General features: G+C 39.7%; 1 protein-coding gene across 2 annotated transcripts in view; it reads right to left on the bottom strand.

Moving 5' to 3' along the window:
• The window catches only part of man1a2 (mannosidase, alpha, class 1A, member 2), a 130,276-nt gene that overhangs the window by 68,270 nt on the left and 38,650 nt on the right, over window positions 1-23,356 (bottom strand). For both annotated transcript variants that reach the window (XM_053328435.1, XM_053328436.1), the window contains exon 4: window positions 7,809-7,905. In XM_053328435.1, the coding sequence (XP_053184410.1) occupies window positions 7,809-7,905 (97 nt within the window). The remainder of the gene's footprint in view (window positions 1-7,808; window positions 7,906-23,356) is intronic.

Below are 23,356 nucleotides of genomic sequence, written 5' to 3'. Positions count from 1 at the left end.
TTATCTTCCATTATATCTTCTCCTCTTTCTCTCATAAAAAGGAAGCAGCTTTGGGCCCTCAGGCAGTCATTATAAAATGATCAGCAGTGAATCCCCTCACCCCTACTGCCACATTTATCAAGACATCCCAGTCTACGCATCAGGATAAGCAAAAGGGGGTTCAAAAAAAAAAAAACACTAAATGTGTGGTCCTTCCAAATGCTTTATTGTTTTCAGTTGGAGCATGTCACATTGCATCTAATCCAACAAGGGAAAATGGTTGCATTTGTTAAGCAGATATTAACCAGCGGAACGGCGTTTGGCCATTACTTGTGAAAATGTAGATTTGCGTAATGGGAGATTTTAATCAGGGGGCTGACGGAGGGCTGTTTTTATGAGCTTATGAATATAAAGGAGATGAGGAAATGGTCCTGGAGTAGAGTTACTCTTTATCAAGCTAATATCCCCAATTGGTATTGAAAAAGAAATCACTTGAACATTCATACATCAGATGATCTGGATTAGATTGGTAGATGGTCAACCAAAAGCTACTGTTTCAGTTTGTATACATCACAGAAAATACACTAAATAACAGTACACAAAGCTACTCTGGGCACAACTCCACTCATAGGAGATACAAGCTGTCAACTTCCTGTCATTCTGTCAGGTGGATCTGGTGGATCAGTTAAGTGATGCCCCAACAGGAGATCTGATCAATGATTTTAAACACTCCTTTCAAGTCAGATTTGGCAGTTTTTCAACTTCCATTTGTTTAAAAGATGTTCAAGCTTTAGTCCTCACTGAAATTAACTTTAACATATGTATATTCAGCAAATGTACATTAATACTGCAAGGTGCTTTGTTATAAAAGCATAAAAGCATGCTGAATTCATAAAGTTCCAGATAGTCACTGAGGAAATACTTTACTGTAATCAATCCATCCTGACATCTGACACGCTCAGCACTTTATTTTAATATGGACCAATATACAGTACTCAAGCTGGAGGTAATTGGTATATTTGAGCAAGGGTGTAACCATGTAGACAATGGGATAGTCTAAATTAGGGCCTTCTCTCTGAATTTTTCAATGAACATTTGCACAATCAGAACATAGTTTTGAGGACGATTTTGATCATCATTTTAATTTGATGCAGTGAATATTCTGCTAGAGTTTCTTTCCTTTTTGTTTTTGCTTTAATGTTACCTAGCTGTCAACTTAGCTATATAGTATTGAGATACACTTACGTTTTCCTTAAACAGAAAAAAATTGAGAAATAACAAGAGACAGATGTGTAGACAGGGTTCTTAAAAGTACAATTTATTTCGTACATTTTCTGCTGTACAATTGGGGGAACAGAGGGGTATTTTCTCCCCCAAAAACTGTATGCTAATGCCCACACATTTATAAATTTAACTACATTGCTGATTTGCAAATAAGCAGACGCCTATGTGTCTCTGCAGACTCCATCCTTTTCACTCACTTTTCTCTCCATCTATTTTTTTTATTTCCATACCCTCCTTTTCTCCAACATAATAACTGCATTGGGCAAAGGGAGAGAAAATAATTCTTTCCATTCTACTCCATCTCACCCAGCTTTTCACATTCTGTTTATTCACTTTCCTTTAGAGTCGGTGTCTGAGTGCTTAAGTCTGATTAATATACTGCGACCACCTTCAGAGCTTTAGAAAGGGGGGTTACAAACACACCATTTGTGCCAGGAAAAAATGCCATTATGCAACCAAGGCTACAGAAACACAGAGACATTACTGAATGGGGCAGTACTGATGGGATTTCATGTTGTGTAAATTATAAGAACATGTAGCAGATAATGAAGATGCCTACAGTATACAACCTACATGCTTAATATCCAGTCTCTTCTATTGGTCAGTTCAGACAGCATGGTGATGCACGACTATACACAAGGTATGAAGTTTATAGCTCTACATTTGAATGCTGATTTCCGGATTGCGTGACTCCATAACTTCACATAAACATCATTTGTGTTGTTTCGCTCTGCTGTGCCTGACTCATTGGTCTTCACCCATGGGTGCATTGTCATGGTGCCGCTACGCAACCCTTTTCCAGGGTGAAATGTGCTGTTTCGCTCTGGGAGCCAATCATGTGAAGACATGACCTAGTTGCTGTGGAGGAAAAAAAAGCATAACGGCATGGCTGTGAGCGGGACTGGACTTCTGACTTCATGGTTATCACTGTATCCACACGAGCCCCTGCAGAACTATTGTGGGAAGGATGATATCCAGTAGCTCCATAGAAGATTACTCTCCTCACTGTCTATCGATTAGAAAAGCTGGAAATCAAAGCAGCGTTTGATCTCGTATTGTGGTTTGATGGGATTCTGGATGAGGCATTATCCCAAACATAATCTACACTGAGCTGCCTCCTTTGACCAAAAGAGCAACACGTTTTCTAGATGGTCAGATGGAGGTAAATTCTTGCTAAAAAATAAAATATGAGCTCATGGAAAAAATGAACAGCTTACAGAGAATTAATGCTCTGGTCCAACATGATGATGGCTTTATTGAAATTTTAAACATGTTTTTATAAGTGAGATATCTTACTCACCTTACAACAGCATGTGTATGTTATTTGAAACTGAGTACATGCTGATAATTCATCTCTATGGGCAACAAACAACAAAGTAATGGCATAATGCACGAAGCGCGTGCCGTGAATAATGAGTCGACTCTGGCTAGAGAGAGGCCAGGTGTCCAGAGTTCATCCCAGTTTTGCATCATCTTCATGGCCTCCTACCTAACAGGCGTTTGGCACCTGCATGCCCCGAGGCAGACTGTAATATCACTTTGCTGAGAGCGTGCCGAGCCGCCTGTCGGAGGAAGACATGTGGCTGAGGAGGGAGAGATTCTCCACTTGCAAGGTTAGATTAAAATCATCAGACAGCCAGCTTTCAGGGAAACCAATAAAGCAATAACAGTCACTAGGCAGAGTACGCAGGGCAGGCCTCCGACCCATCAGAGGATTCCCTCGTGTGCTGGCAGGCCAGATTAAATCTACTGAAATGACTCCAATAAGGTCACTCCCAAGCTACATGGATGAACTCCACTGAGATTGTACAGAATCGACTCCGGTAACTGACAGAACAACTGATCTTCTGTTTTTTGGCTGAAACATTTTTTTTAAAGTAGAACCTCAAGTCATCCTCCAAGCACTGGATGACGAAACTGCTGGAAGGATTCCCAAACACTTCTGTAACTTTCCGAGACCTAGCATTCTTTTTTTCATTCGTTACGTAACGACTTCTGTCACTTTTCCTGTGTACAACCGGTGCAACACTATGAATGTCTGAAAATGTATGTCATTGTGACTATATTTAACCATTACCATGCCTCTTTTCTTTCTGTGACGCACACTTCACTTCACCTTCGAATGTGGCTTTTTGGAACAACTATAAACACTTTTGATTTCCGATGGGGTCGGACAACTCTCTCTTTTTCTAGCATGTGTTTAAGTGTGTGTGTATTACAGTTTTGGCAGCGCTGGGTCAAACCCTGCCGCGTTGATCTGCTTTTCCATTACCAGTTTAAACATGTCAATTCATGCCAAATTGCACCTGAGATAGGCCATCTACAGAGTCCTGCCCAACACGCCAACCACTGCCAACGCGTGATGATTAAATATACACAAAATGTGGCCTATACATCTTTTAAAAAGTATCAGCACATATTGGACAGCACAAACACTGTTACCGAAATATATTTGATAGGTCAATATCGGTTGACAATATCGATGGCCGATATATCGTTCTGGCTTCTAGTTTAGTTTCTCTTTGTGTTTCTTTACTTTCAAATATCTGCTTTTCCTGACAGCTTTGAGCCACGTCAGAGCTGTGATTCCTGCTACTGCTGTGTCATATCAAAAGTTTTTAAATAGCTGAATAACACGGGACTTTTATTGGGAAGAATTTAAAGTAAATGAAAAGTGTTAATTTGCCATTTTACAGTCGCGACTTTGAATACGTGGCTCGCTGCTTCTCAACTTAAGATAAGCATATCATCAGTTAAAGACAAACCTTTAAGCAGGTAGCCCTGGTGTGATGGAGATCCAAGAGTCTTCCATGCTGGGCTGACACTCCCAGTCAAACCAAGTCAGGCCAAGCCTCTGTACACGTGTATGGAAAAGGCCTGTGTGAATGTAAGGTAGCATGCTGGCTGTGTGTGACACTGCTGCTTGAACTGTGCCTTTTTCCTAACCGGGCTTGAACTGCGTTTCCTTTACAAGGCCTCGCATTGTCCTTGCATGAACCGCTTTCCCTCGAGACAAAGGCTGTGTTTGTATCTGTGCTCAAAATCAGCTCTACTTACTTTCCACGGGAGATAAGAATAAAAGGGGGGAGGGCAAAACAGGGCCAGGCAGTGAACTCAAGGTTTACCAGAGCCTGGTGCCACAATAAGAGTCCCACTCCTCGTGTTACCATTCTGGCCTTGCCCTTCTTCTCTTTGGACAGATTAACGGTTGAGCTGTGAGGCATGGAGCGAGCGAGCACACACGCACAGTTTTATCCTTTGTTTCTTTAACAAGTCCACTGGATGACACGTTTAACAGAGGCCAATGATATGCAGACAGCAGTGTGTATGTAACGCTGGTGTCAGACTGATGCAGGACAATGGGAATCCTTACCGTATTTCCCTTCGGATCCTGAAGTCAGTTTCATAACTCAAGTTAAAATGAGTATAATGTTTGTCTTGGGTTGGCTTTTCATCCAATCTCCCAGCCTTTTTGTATCTGTGTGTCCCTTTGGTACAAACCTGTCAGAGCTCCTCATATTTACAGCAAACCGTCTACTATGTCTCCAATATGCTGCTTTCTCCTGTGTGCTGCTCTCTCCTCCGAGCACACACACACACACACACACACACTCTCTTATACACACATGTAATCAATACAGCCAAGTTCTGTAGGAGGACGGGATGCGCCTCATCAATAACAGTAGTGTGTTTCGTGAAGAGTTTGAGACTTGATTCTTTGCCTCCTGTCTCACTTGTGCTCTTCCTGGGCAACCTGTGACTAATAACCTGCAGATATCCAGACTTAGCCATTACAAGGAGGCAGGGGAAAACACACAAACACACACACACACACAGTTCACAAACACAGACACACCAGAATACCAACAAATGGAAGCACAGAGAGAAGGAGAGAGAGAGAGAGAGAGAGCGAATCTATCTACTATTTAGCAGCAGCTCATAAAATAACACAGCCGCCTCCAGCCAATTTGTCAGACGGAACATTCCAATTTGACACAAAAGCCTCATAAGCATGCATCCTCACACTGCGCACACACACATACACACACACACACACAGCATCCTAAGGCACAGACAGACTTATAGAAAGCGAGAAAAACACACGCCTAACTGGCTACTCATGATGATTCACACACAGCAATATCTTTACTAGCATAAATCCACAGTAAGCAAAGAGCAATATGGTGTTTTTGACATCAAGATCAAACCTGATTATTCAGAATATGAATTTTCCACAGGCAATACATCAATTTATATATATACTTCTATATGTGTACTGTGTGCTGCTATTCAATTTAGAAGATTATAGCTAGAAATCTGAGCACACACACGCAACAGAATCAAGCTTGTGTGTCGTCTTCCATTTGCAGACTGTAGCAAACACACGGAGACAATCACTCTGCAGATGCTGCTTGCCAGGAAAGGTGATGCTTAATACTGTCTTTATGAAGATACGACTGTGGGCTGTGGATTTCTTATCCAACTGTGACAGCTACAAGACCAAAGAGGAAGCCTGTCAGAAAAGGAAAGTACAATAGCAGAGTAGAGGAGGTGGAGGCCAAGGAAAGGTTCAGGTGTGAGAAGTTGTACCTCACTGCTGCCAGTTGTTGGGTTTACACGTGAAATAAAAGGGAGGAGGGGGAGACGCTGGGGTTTGGTTTTTTGATTCCTCTAGGATTTTTTTCCAGCAGTGGTGGGCTAACAGGTTTTTTTTGTACCAGGTTGGTGCAGCCAGCAGTCAGAGTAAACAACAATACGAGATTAGAAAATAAGAAATCAAGCGCACTTTATTACAAATTAAACTTTAAATATATTTATTTACATTTATTTAGAAATACTCATAATTTATTGGGGCCAAATGTTATATTTTAGTTGTGAATGTAACACATTGTAATAAAACATGGAAGTAATAACACATACCTAATGATTTTATAACTATTAAATTCGTCAAAGCTAACGTTAGGTAGCTAAATCTACTCTTTTCTCTCCTCTTTCCTTTTCTTTTTTTTTCTTTCTCTGTCTGTGTCAGCTGAGCACTGAAGGTCAAACTATAGAGGTAACAACTTGAGTATAAGATGGGTGATTAAATAGTACAAAAATGTAACACGTAAACAGATAACACATTTTATATTGTGATATTTAGTAGTTGTTTTTAACTGGAAATGATAATATCAACAGCTACTTAACCATGAAACTTCCAGCTCACCTTATTTACGTGTTTGGAGTGAAATGTGAAGGTATCATAGAGATAACTTCTCATTTTAACTAAATTAATCAGCTGTTTCTAGTCCATGAAGTGCTTTCAACATGAGCAACAGGAAGTTAATAGAAACAGGGCTGAAAACAGAGATATATCAAGATATACAATAGAAAACAAAGCAATCAAACGGATTTTGTCACAGACACTCGCTCATGTTGCACCCAGAGCTCTGGCGCATCTCACTTCCACTTATCTCCACTTCCTGTGTCCGTTGTTTTAAAATAAAAGTTATTAATAATTGTTCTCCAGACATTTCATAAAATTCGGAAGCAGCGGCGGCTATAGAATGAATGTAGCAGTAACGCTGCGGTTTGATGCAGTGTTCAATTATAGTGTTACGTTTTGGCTCAACATCTAAACTTTTATACATGTTTATCAGACATATGGAGTCTATTCATTCAGCCATTCAAATGTGCCTGACTGTTCTTGTAATCGCTTTATTTTCGTAAGGACTATGTCACTGCTTGTCACATACGTGAAGTCATGTGATCTTTTTTTTCTTCAGCTTTATCAGTCAGCAACACTGTTGTTGTTGTTAGACTGTAGTCTACAACTTGCAAAAGTGAGAAAATTCTCCCGCTGCGACAGGTGCAATCCAACTGTGTGAACTGTGTTATCGTGGAAGGCAGCTGCAGACCAAAAAAACAAAAAAAAAACAGCCTCCTAAATACAAATCACAGATGATGAGAGGCTGTGCCTCTCTGTGGGGAAAAAAAGATCACTGCCAAAGGCAAAGCTTTTCTATAAAAAGCTAATTTCCCTTTTGACTGGAAGCTGACAGACTGTTTTTTCTCCCACTATTTAATGCAAAACATCACATTTTACTGAGTGATGCATTTATTCAGTGTTCACACGAGCATGTGATCATTTTAATTATAGGTATTAATGTTGTTGACTATGTATGAGGGACTACCCAGCATCACTGCTTGCTTACAGCGCTGCTCTACAGTTTGACAAAATAGCTGCTCCACATATTCAGATAAGGTTCGCTGAAATATTACTGATACTTCAAATACACTTTCAGATTTTCTTTTATCAGTCGTTGCAGTGATGTGTGTTCTCTGCTTACAGTTTCAGGGAATTGCGTCAACACACTTACCAAAGTGATATGCATGCTGCCGGAGGCTTCATCACACAACTTTGTCCAAAAGAGAAAAGACGGGATGTGTGTGTGTGTGTGTGTGTGTGTGCTTTCATGCGTGCATCTGTTCGATTTATAACCGTGTGAGCAAACTTCCGTCAGGAACAGACAGCCGTGGGAGAAAAAGGGGTTTGTCTGGCTTACCAAAGATATTTGTGGAATGTCCTTTCTTGGCGAGGGGCTTCAGCTCATTGTGACCCCAGCCGTACTGTCTGTAGCTGTCCCACGCGTGCTTCATCATCTGGGGGGACACAAAACGACAAGAAAACAGGAAATTAGAAGATGTGAAGTCTGACTTTGACTTTGCAACCCAAGATTGTGATGTCACACCAACGATCCTCCATTCATTCATCTTCGTCATTTTACCTCCAAGTAACAGATCAGTATGGATGGCTGGATGAAATGTTTCATTTAACATTGTAATCTCAGTAATGTGATGGTTGATGATACGGAAATTAACATGATACAAAATTCCTGAAAAAAAACTCAGACTATGCGCTGATCACCGCAGCCCACCACTCACACACACACACACACACACAATCATGTTTATATCACTTCAGAGGACATTACATTAACTTACATTCATTTCATGGAGACTTATCTTAACCTTAACCATAACCAACACATGCTTGATCAACTCTAAACTAACCTTAACTTTAAACCATTTCTCCACCCTACAATGAATGAATTACATTTTTTCATCCATATAAAAAGGAGGTGAGTCCCCACAACATGACTGTGTAAATAAACGTACGTCCCTAAAACGTAAGGAATACCTGAACCACACAACCACACACAGACTGTAGCTTAGCTTTAGCTTTAGTGCATGACTTTTTCCCCCCATCGGTGTATGTGCAGACATAATAATAACACTCTATTCTTCATATGACCTTTAAAAGGAGGCTGTGAGGAGATAGACTGGGGGGGAAAGGGACGAGGATTAAAAAAATAAATAAATAAAGAAAATAAAAAGAGAGAGCAAGAGATTGTGAGATGAGCCCTGACACGGCCTGATGCTGAGAAAAGACGCTCCGGGGCAAACGAAGAAGAAGACACAGCCCATGGAAGGAAGAAGTGGCAATTTTTTTTAATTTTTTTTTACTGAAGCACTGCTGCTCTCATTCAATTTCAAACCTTGCCCCCCCCCTCCTCTTCTCGAGTGGCATCAACAACCTCAGAAGAAAAGTACATTTCCTGTCTATGTGGTCGTGTCAGTCACTGTCTGCTTCTGTGGACATCTGTTGATTTCTTTCACTATATTGCTCTGTCTGTCTACCTGCCAGCTCTCCCATCTGTCTGAGCCTCTCACTCTCTACATGTCTGTCAGGGTGTCATATCGTTTCCATGATGTCCTGTGTGATGACAGGGACGGTGGCAGCTACCGTGGAATTGAAGCCTTGTACCTGGTGTCACACTATCAAATATTGTGTGTAGTATACACGTATATTAATACTCAATTTAGTTGCCAAATTTGTATTGGGAGGGGGGGTTGTCTTTTGGTTTAATGTTGTTACAAATATATAATATAATGATGAATGAAATACATTGTGTTTAGTGCAAAAATTACTCATGAGGGGTAACAAAAAAAAGAAAAAAAAAGAAAAGATGTTTATGGCTAATTTTTATAAATACTGAGTCTATTTTAAACATGATATTTTATTCACTAGATTTCTATAAAATTCTCCTCTGTCCTCCGGCAGGCTGCTTCCAAAGCTATCAACATTAAATCAGTGTTCTTAATGACCACCTACTCTCATTAGCTAGAGGTGTGGCCCCAACCTTCACCCCCAGCCAATGGGAATACTACCAGATGAATAATACAAGCTCCCTTACTTGCCTCTAACCAGAGAATGAGGGGGGGGGGGGACTTGCTGTTGCACAGTTGAGAATATTTCAGAGCAGTAATATTGTGTCTCTGTTTCTTAAAGTGAAAGTCAGTTTTTTTCAGGTTTCTAGCTTACTTTTTGTACAGATATATTCCATTCTTTTGGCTAAGTAACAGAAAGAAACTGTGTTTACAAGTGTGCTTGTTTTCAAACTCCATCCAAAAACCGAAGATGAAAAAATTGAAAATCCTGCAGCGTGCAGAGTCTCATTAAGCAGACAGCGGACTGTAAAATGTGCTGAACATACACAAACCACTTGCTGATAACGGAGGGAAAATGAATTTCAGCCATTCCTGATGGAAATTTCCATCTTCTGGAAGGCTGTAAAGACGTTTTTAGCTGTTGAACAACCAGCAACATTTCCAGTGTCATCCAGCTGAGATGCAAACTCTAATGGCAGAAGTTATGTTGGACAGCGGTGGAATCATGCTATATTCAGCTTGACTTTCTGGTGTCACGTATTAAAGCTTCCCTCTGAACACGCTTGCTCTTGAGCTGCGAATCTCAACATTTTAAGTAACTTAAAAAGACAGAGGAGACAGAATTAAGTATATAATATATAATATAACAGCACAGGAGGGGGCTCCATCATCACTCCAATCCATCCCAAAGCTCATTTTACTCGTTTTCCACAATACCAGCCCTTTGAGGAGCCTCTTTAAAAATCTGACACCCTTCTCATTAGGCTGACTAGTTACATAATACACTGCAATTAACTACAATGTCTCCCCAATAGAACACTGACTTGTTCCCCAAATACAGATAAATTCATACAAAGGGGGATAAAAATTCCATTATGTCTTTCCCCAACAATGGAATGAAAATAGAACAAAAGTCCACTTTGATTGTACACTAGCTACAATCATGTTTAAAAGCTCTGGATTCTATTAGGTTTGGGGGAACCTGTGAACACACAAGTGAACTGCATCACGTACCAGTAAAGTAGCTTGGTGCAGCAACCTTGAGCTTCTTGGCTACCGAGAGATCTGTTTTCCTGCCTGCCAACATGTCTGCCTGCCTCTCTGTGCTACTGTGTGAGGATGAGTCCAGACCCTCCTCCATCCCTCTCTCTCTCTTTTTTCTCTCTCTCCTTGGAGCAGCAGGCAGCCAAGCTAATAAAGACATGAGATTCACTGTGTTCTTGGCCTAGTGTCTTTCCATGACGCACTCCACGCACACACAGAGGATTATAAATCAAATTAATACACACCGTGACGTGGACGTTTAACTGTTGGCCGACTCCTTCTGATCTGTGTTGGTTGGACGCTTCATCGAATTTTGATTGGCCCACATGCCAAGGACGAATGCACCGGCGCAGGATGCTTGACGATGTTGACAAACTGCTTATTTGAAAAAGACCTCGGAATACTAATTGGACATTAAGCTACAAAATTTTGGTGATTGATTCTGACAGCTACCTCTTGCCATCACAGCGTCTTGGGGCGCCACAGGGAGAGAAGGGGAACAAATGTGTTTGCATTAGCCAAAGTGGCTAGTTCATTCTACAATTAGAGCCCAACCTCATCAACAATGACTGCAAAGTGGCTGCAGAGGCTGTTCAGAAAACATCTGTAAAGAGCAGCAAACCTGCAGCAATCCATATTTTTTATATCAACACTGAATCCAATGGATCCTAGTCTTTGTAATATGGAATGGGTCACTGACAGTGCCAAAATCATGGACAATTATCACCCACCTGTTGCAGCTATCACTATTTTATTTTACAGCTAGAACTTTAGCTGGAAGGCTGACTCTGAGCAGGTATTAAATTATACATCTTCTCGTTAAACACTCTTGAGATACGGAGCCATAAATTACAGTGCTAACGAGCAGTTACCCTGAGACAAGTTTCTGACAGGAACAGTGACAATGAGGGAACGGTCCATGTATCGTTATAAGTGGAGAAACATCTGAAAATGTTACAGAGAGAGTAATGGGACAGAGCACTGTGGCTGGATTTCCTTTCAAGTGGCTTACAAAAATAAAGAATCCCAAAAGCAACATGTGGTGAAGACCACACACATGGACATAAAAGATCTGGAAAGAACTACCAGTATTCCTGGAAACAAATCCTAATATATAGACTCAAAGCAGAAGCAGATAGGGAGTTCTGCATGCTTCATTATCTTGAAATTGACTAACTGGCAACGATATTTTGAGTGTCTGAAGGAAGACATAATATTAGATCTAATAAGTTGATGATGTAGCTTGTATTAACAGTATGAAAATAGCTTAACACGCATTGCTTTTGATTGTGTAGTTTTAGTTGATCCTGTATTCTCTGGAAAATACTGAAACCCCCTTGTTTCCAATTTCATACAAGAAAATGTCTCAAGTAGTGTGTTGAACTAAACCAAGTCAAAGCTAGTGCAGGCAGAGTTCTCTCTCTCTCTCTCTCTCTCTCTCTCTCTCTCTCTCTCTCTCTCTCTCTCTCTCTCTCTCTCTCTCTCTCTCTCTCTCTCTCTCTCTCTCTCTCTCTCTCTCTCTCTCTCTCTCTCTCTCTCTCTCTCTCTCTCTCTCTCTCTCTAGTTAGTGCCCACTGTCAATTACTACATGTGAGACTGCGGAGCAGGAAGCAACCAGCAGCTTGTGGTGTAGGCTGAAGAAGCCCGTTCAAGCCCTGACAACTCTCCAAAGGAACGCAGGCAGACTCACACAGTCTGTTCATTTGCATGATTCATCAGTTTTTTCTGTGGCAGCCGTTCAGTAGGGTTGAAGCCATTTGAAATCTTTTGATCATGCATTCCTCTGATATTTCCTTTAATACCTTCACAGTAATTAGGCAGCACAGTAAAATACCTCTTTTACTTCCTAAACAGAACTCAATTATTTGCCATGGCATGAGTGTCTACATACTGTCAATACAAAGAAAGCATTGTGTGTGTTTCATTAAGCTTACAATGGGATGCACAGAAAAGGAATTTTTCCAATACCAATACTTAAAGAGGTTGTTCATTTTATCCAAGTGCTACCATGTGTGCCGTTCCTCCACTCATTTTACCATTTTTGTACTGCAACAGTCTGTAACTTGGCACAGTGATAAAAATATTTGCTTCATTAGTCCTGATTCACTAAACCTGCCACTGCTTCCAAGTATCTGCAATCCCTGAAGAAGAAACTACTTCTACTTTGGTGAAACATTTTCTGATGTTTATGTTGTTGCATTTCTCTGTAGGAGGTATTCTGAAACCTGCAAAAATGATGATAGCACTGTTGCTTAGGAGCAAAAAAAGTATGACTATCAACAGAAATGTTTTAGAAAAGCACAAAACAGCTTAAAAAGAATAAAAGCTATGACATTAAAATGAATTTCATACCAGGAATAGGCAGCTTGACCTACATGTTTTACATAACAGTACATTTAGAAGATTGGTTGGTAATGTACTGTATATTTCTTTGTCTGATTTTTTCTCTCTCTCATAATTTCAGTGAAATATAATTTAGATGTGGTGCAAGTCTCTGAAATAGCCATTATTTATTGCCTGGAGTTAAAGTTATTATCAATTTAACTAACTGGGGTTTTCTAGGCTTGTACAAGCAGAGTTTCATTAATGTTTGAGAACCTTTCACACACTGCTCTGCTACTGATGTGTATAAATATCTGTGTGAGCTCTATTTATCTCTACTTTCTCAAGACCAATGCAGTGCAACTTTAATGTAATCGTGTAGCTAACATACTTGGGGCTTGGTATTAGACTTTTTCCTCTAAACAGTGTAGATAGTAGTTTGTGGCTGTGTAAAGTCACTGCAGACTTTTCTTATAAGGACAGCTACCTGTTCATCCTTTTTTTAGGTCACCACAAGACCCACTTGTGTTAAAGCTGAAGAATCCGGTCTCATTCTGTTGTTTTGAGGTGGTCATAGTGGTTGTGAGGGTTGACACCACATCACATTTTCTCCATGTGTATTAGTTTTAGTGATAAAAGGAAAGCATACCAATACAAATGGTATAGCCAAATGATTGATATTGTTATACTAATAGAGCTCAAAGTGTGCTGTATGGTAACTATATGACAACCAATCCATTGTCTCTTAGTATGCCTGATTAAGAAAAAAGCTTAAACCATTAAGTGCAGTCAGTCAACTGCTGTGATTTAATGATGCAGGGCTACATTGGCTCATGCTAGCTCCATTACTTTACAATTAACAGCATTAGGAAAACAGACATTGACAAAATAAAATGTCAGATTTACTCAAAAAGAGACACAATCTCATGATGTGTCCTTTTAAGTCCAGACCTTTCTTGGCCAGGGTTTGGTGGAAGTGACCCCAGGGTCAAACAGAACATTGTATCAGTCAGAACACGTCTCTCAATCAGTCCTGTCTCCAGTTCACACATATGTGTGTTCACACAGGCTAAGGATGTCAGGACAACATAACACTGGAACACAAGGCAAAATACTTCAAATGGTCTGTTGTGCTTATAGACTGTACATTTTTAATTAAACAGGCCATTACAGTTCTAATATTACACTTTTCCTAAATTTGAAGGTCCAAATTTTAAATAAAAAGTGAAAGTCCTGCCAGAGAGAACCAGGATAGACTATCACTGTAGATGTCCATTATCACCTCCTACAATGATCAGCCTTTTTCTTTGTGGCTCACTCTGTATATTGCTGCAGTAAATTTATTAATCATCCAACATTATTCGTTCAAGCTCGCTTTAGAAGGCACTGGCAGCCCAGGAGTGGTCGTATGTTATTAAGGTCAGAGTCTGAGAGAGATTAAAAACCTCTCTTCCCCTCTCTTTCCCTATCGACTGACGAACTTGAGAGTGAAAAGCGAAGCCTCTCCTTTTCTCATTTGATGAATTTATTTTGCCGGCCCACCAAAAAAAACATGTTTATGTTTCCATTTCATTAGTCTGAAAATGTCAAAATGCTATCCAAAGTGCAGACTGATTTGAGAGTCTGCCAGAATGGTGCAATAATATGTGAGACAGGTCATGAATTTACTGCTGCTTTGCAGAAATCTCTTAATACTTAATGCTGCTCCAACAATAACAGTACACACTCAACCTGTGGGGCTTCATTAAGACTCAACTGTTGTTTTGACAGAGTTTAACAACATGTTCTGACATATATAAAGCCCCTTAATTGAAATTCTGCATTAATGCCAAGGACATTGTGTCCTCTTTGATATTGTAGATGCACATCACTCAAATCTTATAATACAACATAAAAAATAAGCTGATTTTTTTCCTGAAGGGGGCAGGTTGGCTTCCATCATGATTGCACAGTTTATCAAGAGTTGTAACCTTCACAAATGCAGTCAATTGCCTGCCAACTAGTTGCCTGTACTAGAAAAGAAGCACAGTCTGCCCCGAGCCATCACTTTCCCAAAGGACAAACAGCTGACATTTGTGCACACTTATCCCTGATGTGCTGTGGTCTACATGCACACAATTACAATGTACATGAACAACCACAGGGCATTGAAATATTCATAAATCCCCTTAGAGCCAGCAGCTGAGAGGAAGGTCATTACTTTTGCCATTGTTAGAAAAAAAAAAAATTCAAATCAGCATAACTCCCTCAGAAGAGGCACACAGGACAAGCTTTTGGCTTTCAGAGGTTTGGGGAGCTGGAGAGCTGAGCTGGAGTTATGAGCTGCTCTGAGTGACCTCCAGAGTCAGTTTGAGTGATTTAAAACACCCGTCCGCCCCCCCTCAGTCTTTCTCATCTCCCTCCAATTCACCCCATGGAGGCTTCCTATCTGGCTCGATGGAAGGCCTTTCAGAAGATGCACGAGGGCGGTGAGGATGTGACATCTGGAATGTTTCTTGCAGTAAATACATTCAGGATACTGTGGCAGTAAATTTCCCTTAGAATCAGGACAGCAAAAGACTCTAAAACGGCTCCCAAGCATGAAGATCCAACAAAAAATGTTGAAACACATATATATATATATATATATATATATATAAAATTAATCATCACATTTACCAATTTAATGTGCTATGTGTTGCCTTGAGTGGTTTTGTAAATATTTTTAACAATTTTTTATTTAGGGCCTACAAATAGTCTTATTAGTCCAGCTAGCTATTAGACCAGCTACCGTTTCTATCCACGTTTGGTCCATATGGCCAAAATCTCTATAGGTCATTTCATATCTCAATATTATCTAACCTGGTATAGTCCTCCTTAATACAATGAATAAATAATTGGTGACGCACTACGGCCTGAATATAAGACAACCCCAATTATATGTCCTGGTCCCCAAATACAAGACATGCCAATTTCTTTAGAAAATAATTTTTTAGTTAAGTTTCAAAATCAAGGCAAATACCTATCTAACCTGGTAGCTACATTTGGGGGAGGGGGGTGTTTTCATGCATCTAAATGTAATTTATGTAAAATGTAATTTATTTTATTTACTAAATTTCTAAATTTTAGTACTGCAAACAAATAGTACTCTGGAAACACGATGTTAAAGATAACTCAGAGAGTTGATTTGTTGAATAGTTTTATCAAAATTGCAAAGTATGTCTCTCAATTTACCACCTTTGGAATGTATCACCTCTACTCATGAAAGAAAGAGGATGTTCAAGGTTTAAATGTGCTGAACCCACTAGGAGCTACATGTTTTGTTCACATTCTACATTGCTTTCTTTAATTTCTCCTGAATCTAAAATACTCTTTCAGTATTGACTAAGGTGTTTCTCTGTCAGCCACAAGGCTACCAGGGAGATGCTGTCTCCTGTCTCTTACTAAATATATGGAAATAACATGCTAACAACATACTTTTTGTCAGGGACATCTTTGCCAATGAAGTCTGTATTCAAACCTCACAGAAAAGCTGATGACAACAACTACGAGCATTTTGAAGTGTTCACATTTAATGATGACATTGGCTGAGTGCTGCATCTCTAGAGCACTGTAATTAACAATGACATGGCAAAATGTTTTCAAAAAAGCCAGCTCAAGAGCAGAAACTGACTAGGAACATCCTGTGAATAGGTAATATTGCACAATTCAAAACATAACCTTGTCTGATGCGTTCTGGTTTAAATAACAAGTAATCTTGCACGCCATCATTCAATTCTCATCTCAATCTCAGCCTTTTTAAATGACTCTCAGCAGCTGAAAATAAGGGGGGCGGAATGGTTGGAAGTGTTTTAAAGTAGGCTTTATTGTGCAGTAAGCAAGTTTTGTTTATTTAAAAATAGGGCGGAAAGTAATTTAGGACAAGAAAGCACAGTAGTTGGAAAAAAGCAACTGTTGTAGCAGTGCCAAGATACTAGATATAGAAAAAATAACTGCTCAATAAATATTAAAATTCATGCAATTACTTATCTACTATAGTTAGTCCAAGCAAGCAGATGTCTGCAGGGCATGGCTAGAATCCTGCACACACACACACACACTACCTAATGCACACTGTATTATATGACAATCACTTAGCTGATGGCTTGTGTACATATTCCCCATTCTATCTGGCCATAGATTGATTCAAATTTGGCCTGCTGACCACTCCTGGCACCGATGTTGATGAATGTGAACAGTCATTGTAAAATATAATAGATTAAAGAATTATATTACCAAACAAAATGCATAATCTGCAGAAGGGCTGGCAGAGTATTAATGTTCTTTTTTAAAACTTTTCCTCACTGGAGCGATCAGGGTCGAGGGTGATTGCTTAAAGTCCCAAGATGACCGTCCAATTTCAGCCTAAATTACTTCTGAATTGGAAGTGAAAATTTGTAGGAACCGGGGAGTTGTTAAGAAGTGTGGATTCAGTACTGAAGACCCAAAAGTGCAGCAAAAATGTCGACACAACAGAAATGGTAAAAAAAAAAAAATACATAACTTATCACGAGGATGTGTTTGAGGTTGGTTGTTGCTATTTTTAAGCAGGCAAGAGAAAGCTGCATTTGCATCACAATAAGAGTCTTACAATAGTTACCATGTCAAAACTTAAATTAGCAACAGGAAAGGTAGCAACAGGAAGTGCTACATTTCTATTAATAGAAGCTTAAAAAGCAAAGGCTTGATTAAAGCTGTGACCAGAGCAGGAGAGAAAACTGCAACTTTGCTTCTTGTTGTGATGTTTGCCTGATTGCTGAAGGAAAATCTGTTGTGTTGCCGAGTTACAGTAGGAAACACTCAACATTCAACAGCATCATTCATACTGACATTAAAACACATTTTGGCTTCAATTAATTTCACTCGTTTAACCCCCCTGAGACTGTTTAATGTTTCAGCTACTAGTAGGTTCATTCAAAAAGGTTACACCATTAACAAATGACATCTTGGTTTCATGTGTTAAATTTAGTTTCTAGTCTTATGTGAAAGCTTCCCACTCATAAAACATGTTTATTAGGTCTCTTGGGTCCTGCAAGAACTGACTCCCAATTGCAGCCCTCCACCTTGCTCTTCAGCACCCAATTCTGAATTGCCAGATGACAGATGTTATTGAAAGCCTAGAATGTTTTCTGCCCTGCCGGCTCACTCTTGAGAAAAAAAAAAGGTAGCTTGATCTATGATGTCCTTGCATAGGGGTTGCTTCATCTTTATCTCATGTAGTGCAGGCAGGCCAACCTATTAATCCATGATATGCAGACAAATATTCAGATACACAACCACAAAAGATACGGGGAGGGAAAATGTGTGGAAGCGTATTTGTCACTGTCAGTCCTGTGATCTGACTTGCTGATCAGACAGAGGAAGGATGATCTTGGTTTGATTTTGTCTTGTATATTGTATTAATGCTTGAAAAAAAAGAGAAAGCAAGCTGGAGATTGAGCTATGCTTGCATGGCAGCAGCCCAGAGGCTGATCTTGTCCTCTGCCAGCTCCACTGTCACTCCCTCTCCATCACCTGAGCTCTGATTGGTGAAGCTCATTATGAGTGTCCTATACTTAGAACAATGTGCTCAGTATGCCCTCTGCTTTACCTCCAATAAGGAAATCTGCCACCAGTTCACCAGCCAAACACAGTTAGTGTCTTAGCTTTGGCAGGAATGTCCTACTCGTTCAGGCATCTGAAGAACCATTCCAGTGATGTTGTACAGTCAGTCGAGCAAGAGCTTCTAAGTTCATTTACTGATGGCCATTTCCCAATTAATGCAAGCGGTGCTGTCATTTTTGAGTTACTGTTTCCTACCTTCCATTGGTTTTTAGATCATTTTAGTATACTATCAATACTCAAGACTAAAACTTGTTTGACATGTCTGATGTATCATAATCAAACACATGTTTTATGTTTTGTCATTTTGGAGGCTTTACTGTAGTTTGTGGTGCTGCTGAATAATATGGACAAAAAGTTATACCTCTCATCATGTGACACCTATAAAAAGTATACGTATCCTGAGCAAGGTGTACTAGAGAATATAGGACATTTAAAATAAACTGTCCTGAGCTGAAGGTTGGGGACTACTGGATAAAACAACAAACTGTATATAAAGTATTTGAAAGTAGCTCCAACATAATATCATTTCACTTATAATGGAATATTTTACATTGCTTGTGTTGATATCTTCCACCACTGGTTACAACCACATATACGTGTGATTTATCTCATTCCAAAACTCAGCTTTCTTTTAAAGGAATAAAGATGCAAATCAGCTAAGAAAGACAACTCAAGCCTCTATGATGATGTGGCGCTTAACTTTCTTACAAAAGACGATTTTTACATAACAAGTAATTCATGAAGTTAGATAGTCCATTTAATTTAGGTGTTATAGTAAGACATATTACTAAGGTAACAAAAACTCCTAGAATGATCATGTAAATGAGACATACAAGGGAAGGAAATTTTATGAGAAGATCTGGGCATGGAGGCAGGAGGGGTTTTACAAAGACAAGGTTGTATTTAAGCAGGAACCTGGGAAAAATGCAGAAAGAGAATTTGACTGGTAAAGCAAAGAAAAAGAACAGCTGCTATAGTGGGTTTACTTTTATGTTTTTAAAGGAGGAATAATACATGAAGATCATAGTTAATCATTTACATGTTCTACAAAAAAACAATCTGTGTACATCATTTTTTAATGCTTCATGCTAACGTTATTTCCCAAAGACTACATGTACCCCTAAATGACTAAATCTAGGAGTTGAGTGAAAAATGTTGCAGTAATAGAGAGTTTATGAAGTCAGTAATGGGTGGATTTCTCAGCAGTTTATCTTTCACACTAAGTCATTACTGTGTCTCACTGTCTTACCACCTGCTGCTGTTTCTGCTGTGTGTGGGTGAGCTCAGGTTTTTGTCAAACAGACTCAGATTGAAATAGACTGAGGGCAGTATGATGCAAGACCAGTACTCTAATAGAACACCATTCCTCTAAGACCATTATCAATGGGAGAACAAGAACTCAACTATCATTCACCTTCTTGTGTTGGACCACAGTCAACAAGTTCATTCATTAATCAGGAAGTGTCCTCATTGTGTGTTTTAAACTAGAGCTGGAATTAAATTGATTCAGCTTCTTAGGCTTACCACTACCTTAACGCCACTACTTTCCACCTCCTCGCAGGGGAGCTGGAGCCAATCTCAGCTGACATTGGGCTAAAGGAGGGGTACACCTTGTACAAATTGCCAGTCAATCACAGGGCTAACATAGAAACAGATAAGCAATCACACTACCATGTACATTATCTGAACTGGAGGGGAGGTTACAGTAGGTTTTAATCTTTACTTGCACACTGTGCTTGTAAATTATTGTTCACACATCTGTTTTCCATGGTCAATGTGAGTCCTTGGAATCAGTTTCACAAGACGTTGAAGAAGTCCTGCCAAAGTGTTTGAGAGATCTGCAGCTTATCTTCTTACAATCTACACTGTACTTCTCATTTCAGCTTCTTTTGCTTCTTTATTCTTTGGTGTCTTTTGTTGAGTTTCAGTCTGGCATGTTAGTCACTGAATGATCATCATTACACTGCCATTAAGCTGCATTTACACAGCGGTGGTAGAAAGGAAAGAATGGGAAAAAACTCTTTATACCAAGTTAAAAGTGTTCATGCATCATTCCAAGATGTTAACCGTGTCTGCTATCCTTTCAGTCACACCATTTAAACAGCCTTTTTTTAGCTACCTTTGTTGGGTTACGTATATGTCATGATTTGGACCTATATACAAACTGTTATTTGCTTCTTTGTAAAATTATAATCAATTTTATTAGCATTTTATTGAGGTGTTTTTGCCAGTAAATATGGCTTTGCAGACATTTTGCTACAGCTTTGTTGGCACTACTGTAGCTCACTTTCAATTTCTCAAACTTCGAATTGATTTTCTTACCAGGAGGTTGACATGTGCAGTTTTTCCCCACTCAGCTACTCTCACAATTATGGTATGAACAATATGACGTGGGAGAAGCATTAGTGTAATCATGCTAATCAATCACACTATGTGGAAATGTGCAGTACTTAAAGAGCACTACATTATTTACCCATTTTGGAACATAACGGCAATGATGCATGAGCCCCCTTTGGATAGATCACATATAGAAATCCACTTTCTTTAAAAGGTTAATACCCATAATCAAGAGTACATTCATGAGCTGGGAGCCTTGCCGACATATGGAACCATATATTATGTATAGTTACACATAATGTGTTATGTAGAGAGAATGGCTTGTCAAATGTCGCGTCCCCACCACATGCTACAAAATGCTGGCTTACAAGAGGGCATCGAGCGTTACACAATCGCCTGGCTGAAAATCATTTGTAGCTAAGCCGCAATCCATGTTGAAATGGAATTAAAACATAATCAACCAGGACATGCTGCAAAGGAATGGATGGAACATCTTCAACCTGCCCCCATCTTCACTCTCCCTGTAACGGCATTCTGTTCAAATGATACACTGTGTTGTCTGAGAAGGAGAAGTGCTCATTGTTCAACCCGAATCAATACAGCAATCCTTACGATAACAGATGAGTTTATGAACCATGTGAGGGGTGGCTGGATGTGGGAGATCTCTACAAAGAGTTTGCCAGATGATGCTAGCAGAGGGAGGAGTTTAAAAGGGAGGTGATGCTCAGAAAGATACTGAGGTAAAAAAAAAACAAGAGAGGCAATAAGCAAAAAATCGAGCGAGTGAGAAGAAGCAACGGTTCAATACAAAGATAGCAGAAACAGCAAGAGCAAAAGAGAAGAATTAGAAAGAGAGAGAGTGTGAGGGAATAATGATGGAAGCTGAGTCGTGTCCTACCCCAGAGGCGAATGTGCCACAAACACAAACTCTCCCAACACACACACACACACACACACACACACACACACACACACACACACACACACACACACACACACACAGTATAGGCCTGGTGTGCAATCAACATACAAGGCCATCTGCCAAGCACTGTCAAGCCTCTGAAAAGACTAGACGAGACAGAGAATAAGAAAGGATGCTTGACAGAAAAAAGGTGAGTTAAGCGGCAGACATGGAGGAGGGGACACACGTTGAGATCTCTGCAGATATTCCTCACCTCTGCCAGAAAGCTTCACTGTCTCTTTATGGGCTGATACATCTGGACTGCAGCAGCATTGAGATTCACATTTAAAAGGGGAGTGTTTCAGCCATCGATTTATCTGGGCTTTACAGCCACGGCCCATAGATCCTAAGGGAAACACGCACGCACTCTCTCCGATGCCAGCCGCAAATCTATAATCGTTTGCTTTTTCGCTCAACGGTCACGGCCGAGCGGCCGGCGAGCCAAGTCGGCAATCGGTTCTGCGGCTCGCGACACTCTTCTGCCTCCCCGACAAGCTCAAGTGGGCCACGGGACTTTGATGTGGCAGATTCTCCTTTTCTTTTCAAGTCTGCAGTGTTTCTGCGCTGCAATCACCAGTAACCATCTGTCAATCCAAGGCTGTCTGTGTCATTCCCCTCTGATAAGTCATTCATGATGATGGAGGTTCTGAGGGTGGTTTGAGTTGGGGCTGTAGCAGCACATTGTAACCACACATGCTGTATTCTAACATGAGGTAAGGTATCAAAACTAACTTATTTAAGATGAACACATTATTACATCTCTTGGTTTATTATTAGATTAGTTTAACCCTCACATACTGGTCATATTCTCAACCTCATAATTAGCGTCTGAACTACGAATCCTTCATAAATACATCAGTCACAGATTCATGTGTGCTTAATCCTAAATGAAGCTTTCAGAAAGCAAACACTATCACTTCACTATCACTATATAATGACCCTAGTATTTGTATGTTCTGAATAAATACAGGCCAAACTACTGCACAACAATGTTTTAAAAGGTTTAAATTGTTCTATGTTTATATATTCAGTATCACATTTCAGACTAAAACAATATTTAGGGAGTTTTTACTGCTCTCTAATGTAAGATTAGACCCTGAACAGTATGTGAGGGTTAATAAAGAACCTACATTAAAGCAAGACTATTCAGAGTAAATCCTACTTAAACTGTGTTTTTAGATGAATCAGTTATAACCAGATATCTTGTTTATGGTTTTGTTCACCAAATAATCATAATTGAACATAATTTCACTGTCAGTAATTACATAAATGTTACATATTGAAGATATATTCAGTCTTTTGTTACCTGTCAAAATGATTGATATTTAGCTGTGTGTGAAGTTGGTGTTTTAAGCATGTTTTGTTATTGGAAAAACTCCCTAAAAAATCCTTTAATTATGGTTGACGAGGTCAGTAAATGATCGTCTCTTGCACAAAGGCGTCTGTCTATCAACCGACAAGTTTGATACGTAATGCTTTTTGTGTTCTCTGTGCACAAAGAGGATTCAGCTGAGCTTTTGTTGTATTACACATGGCTTCCAATTCTTAACATGTATCCCTGCTGACTTGTTTGGGAAACCTACTTCCTCAGTGTGT

The sequence above is a fragment of the Scomber japonicus genome, chromosome 11, assembly GCF_027409825.1.
Source record: "Scomber japonicus isolate fScoJap1 chromosome 11, fScoJap1.pri, whole genome shotgun sequence".
NCBI lineage: Eukaryota > Metazoa > Chordata > Actinopteri > Scombriformes > Scombridae > Scomber > Scomber japonicus.
The sequence above is the reverse complement of the archived record's forward strand: the minus strand, read 5'-3'. Positions and strand labels throughout refer to the sequence as shown.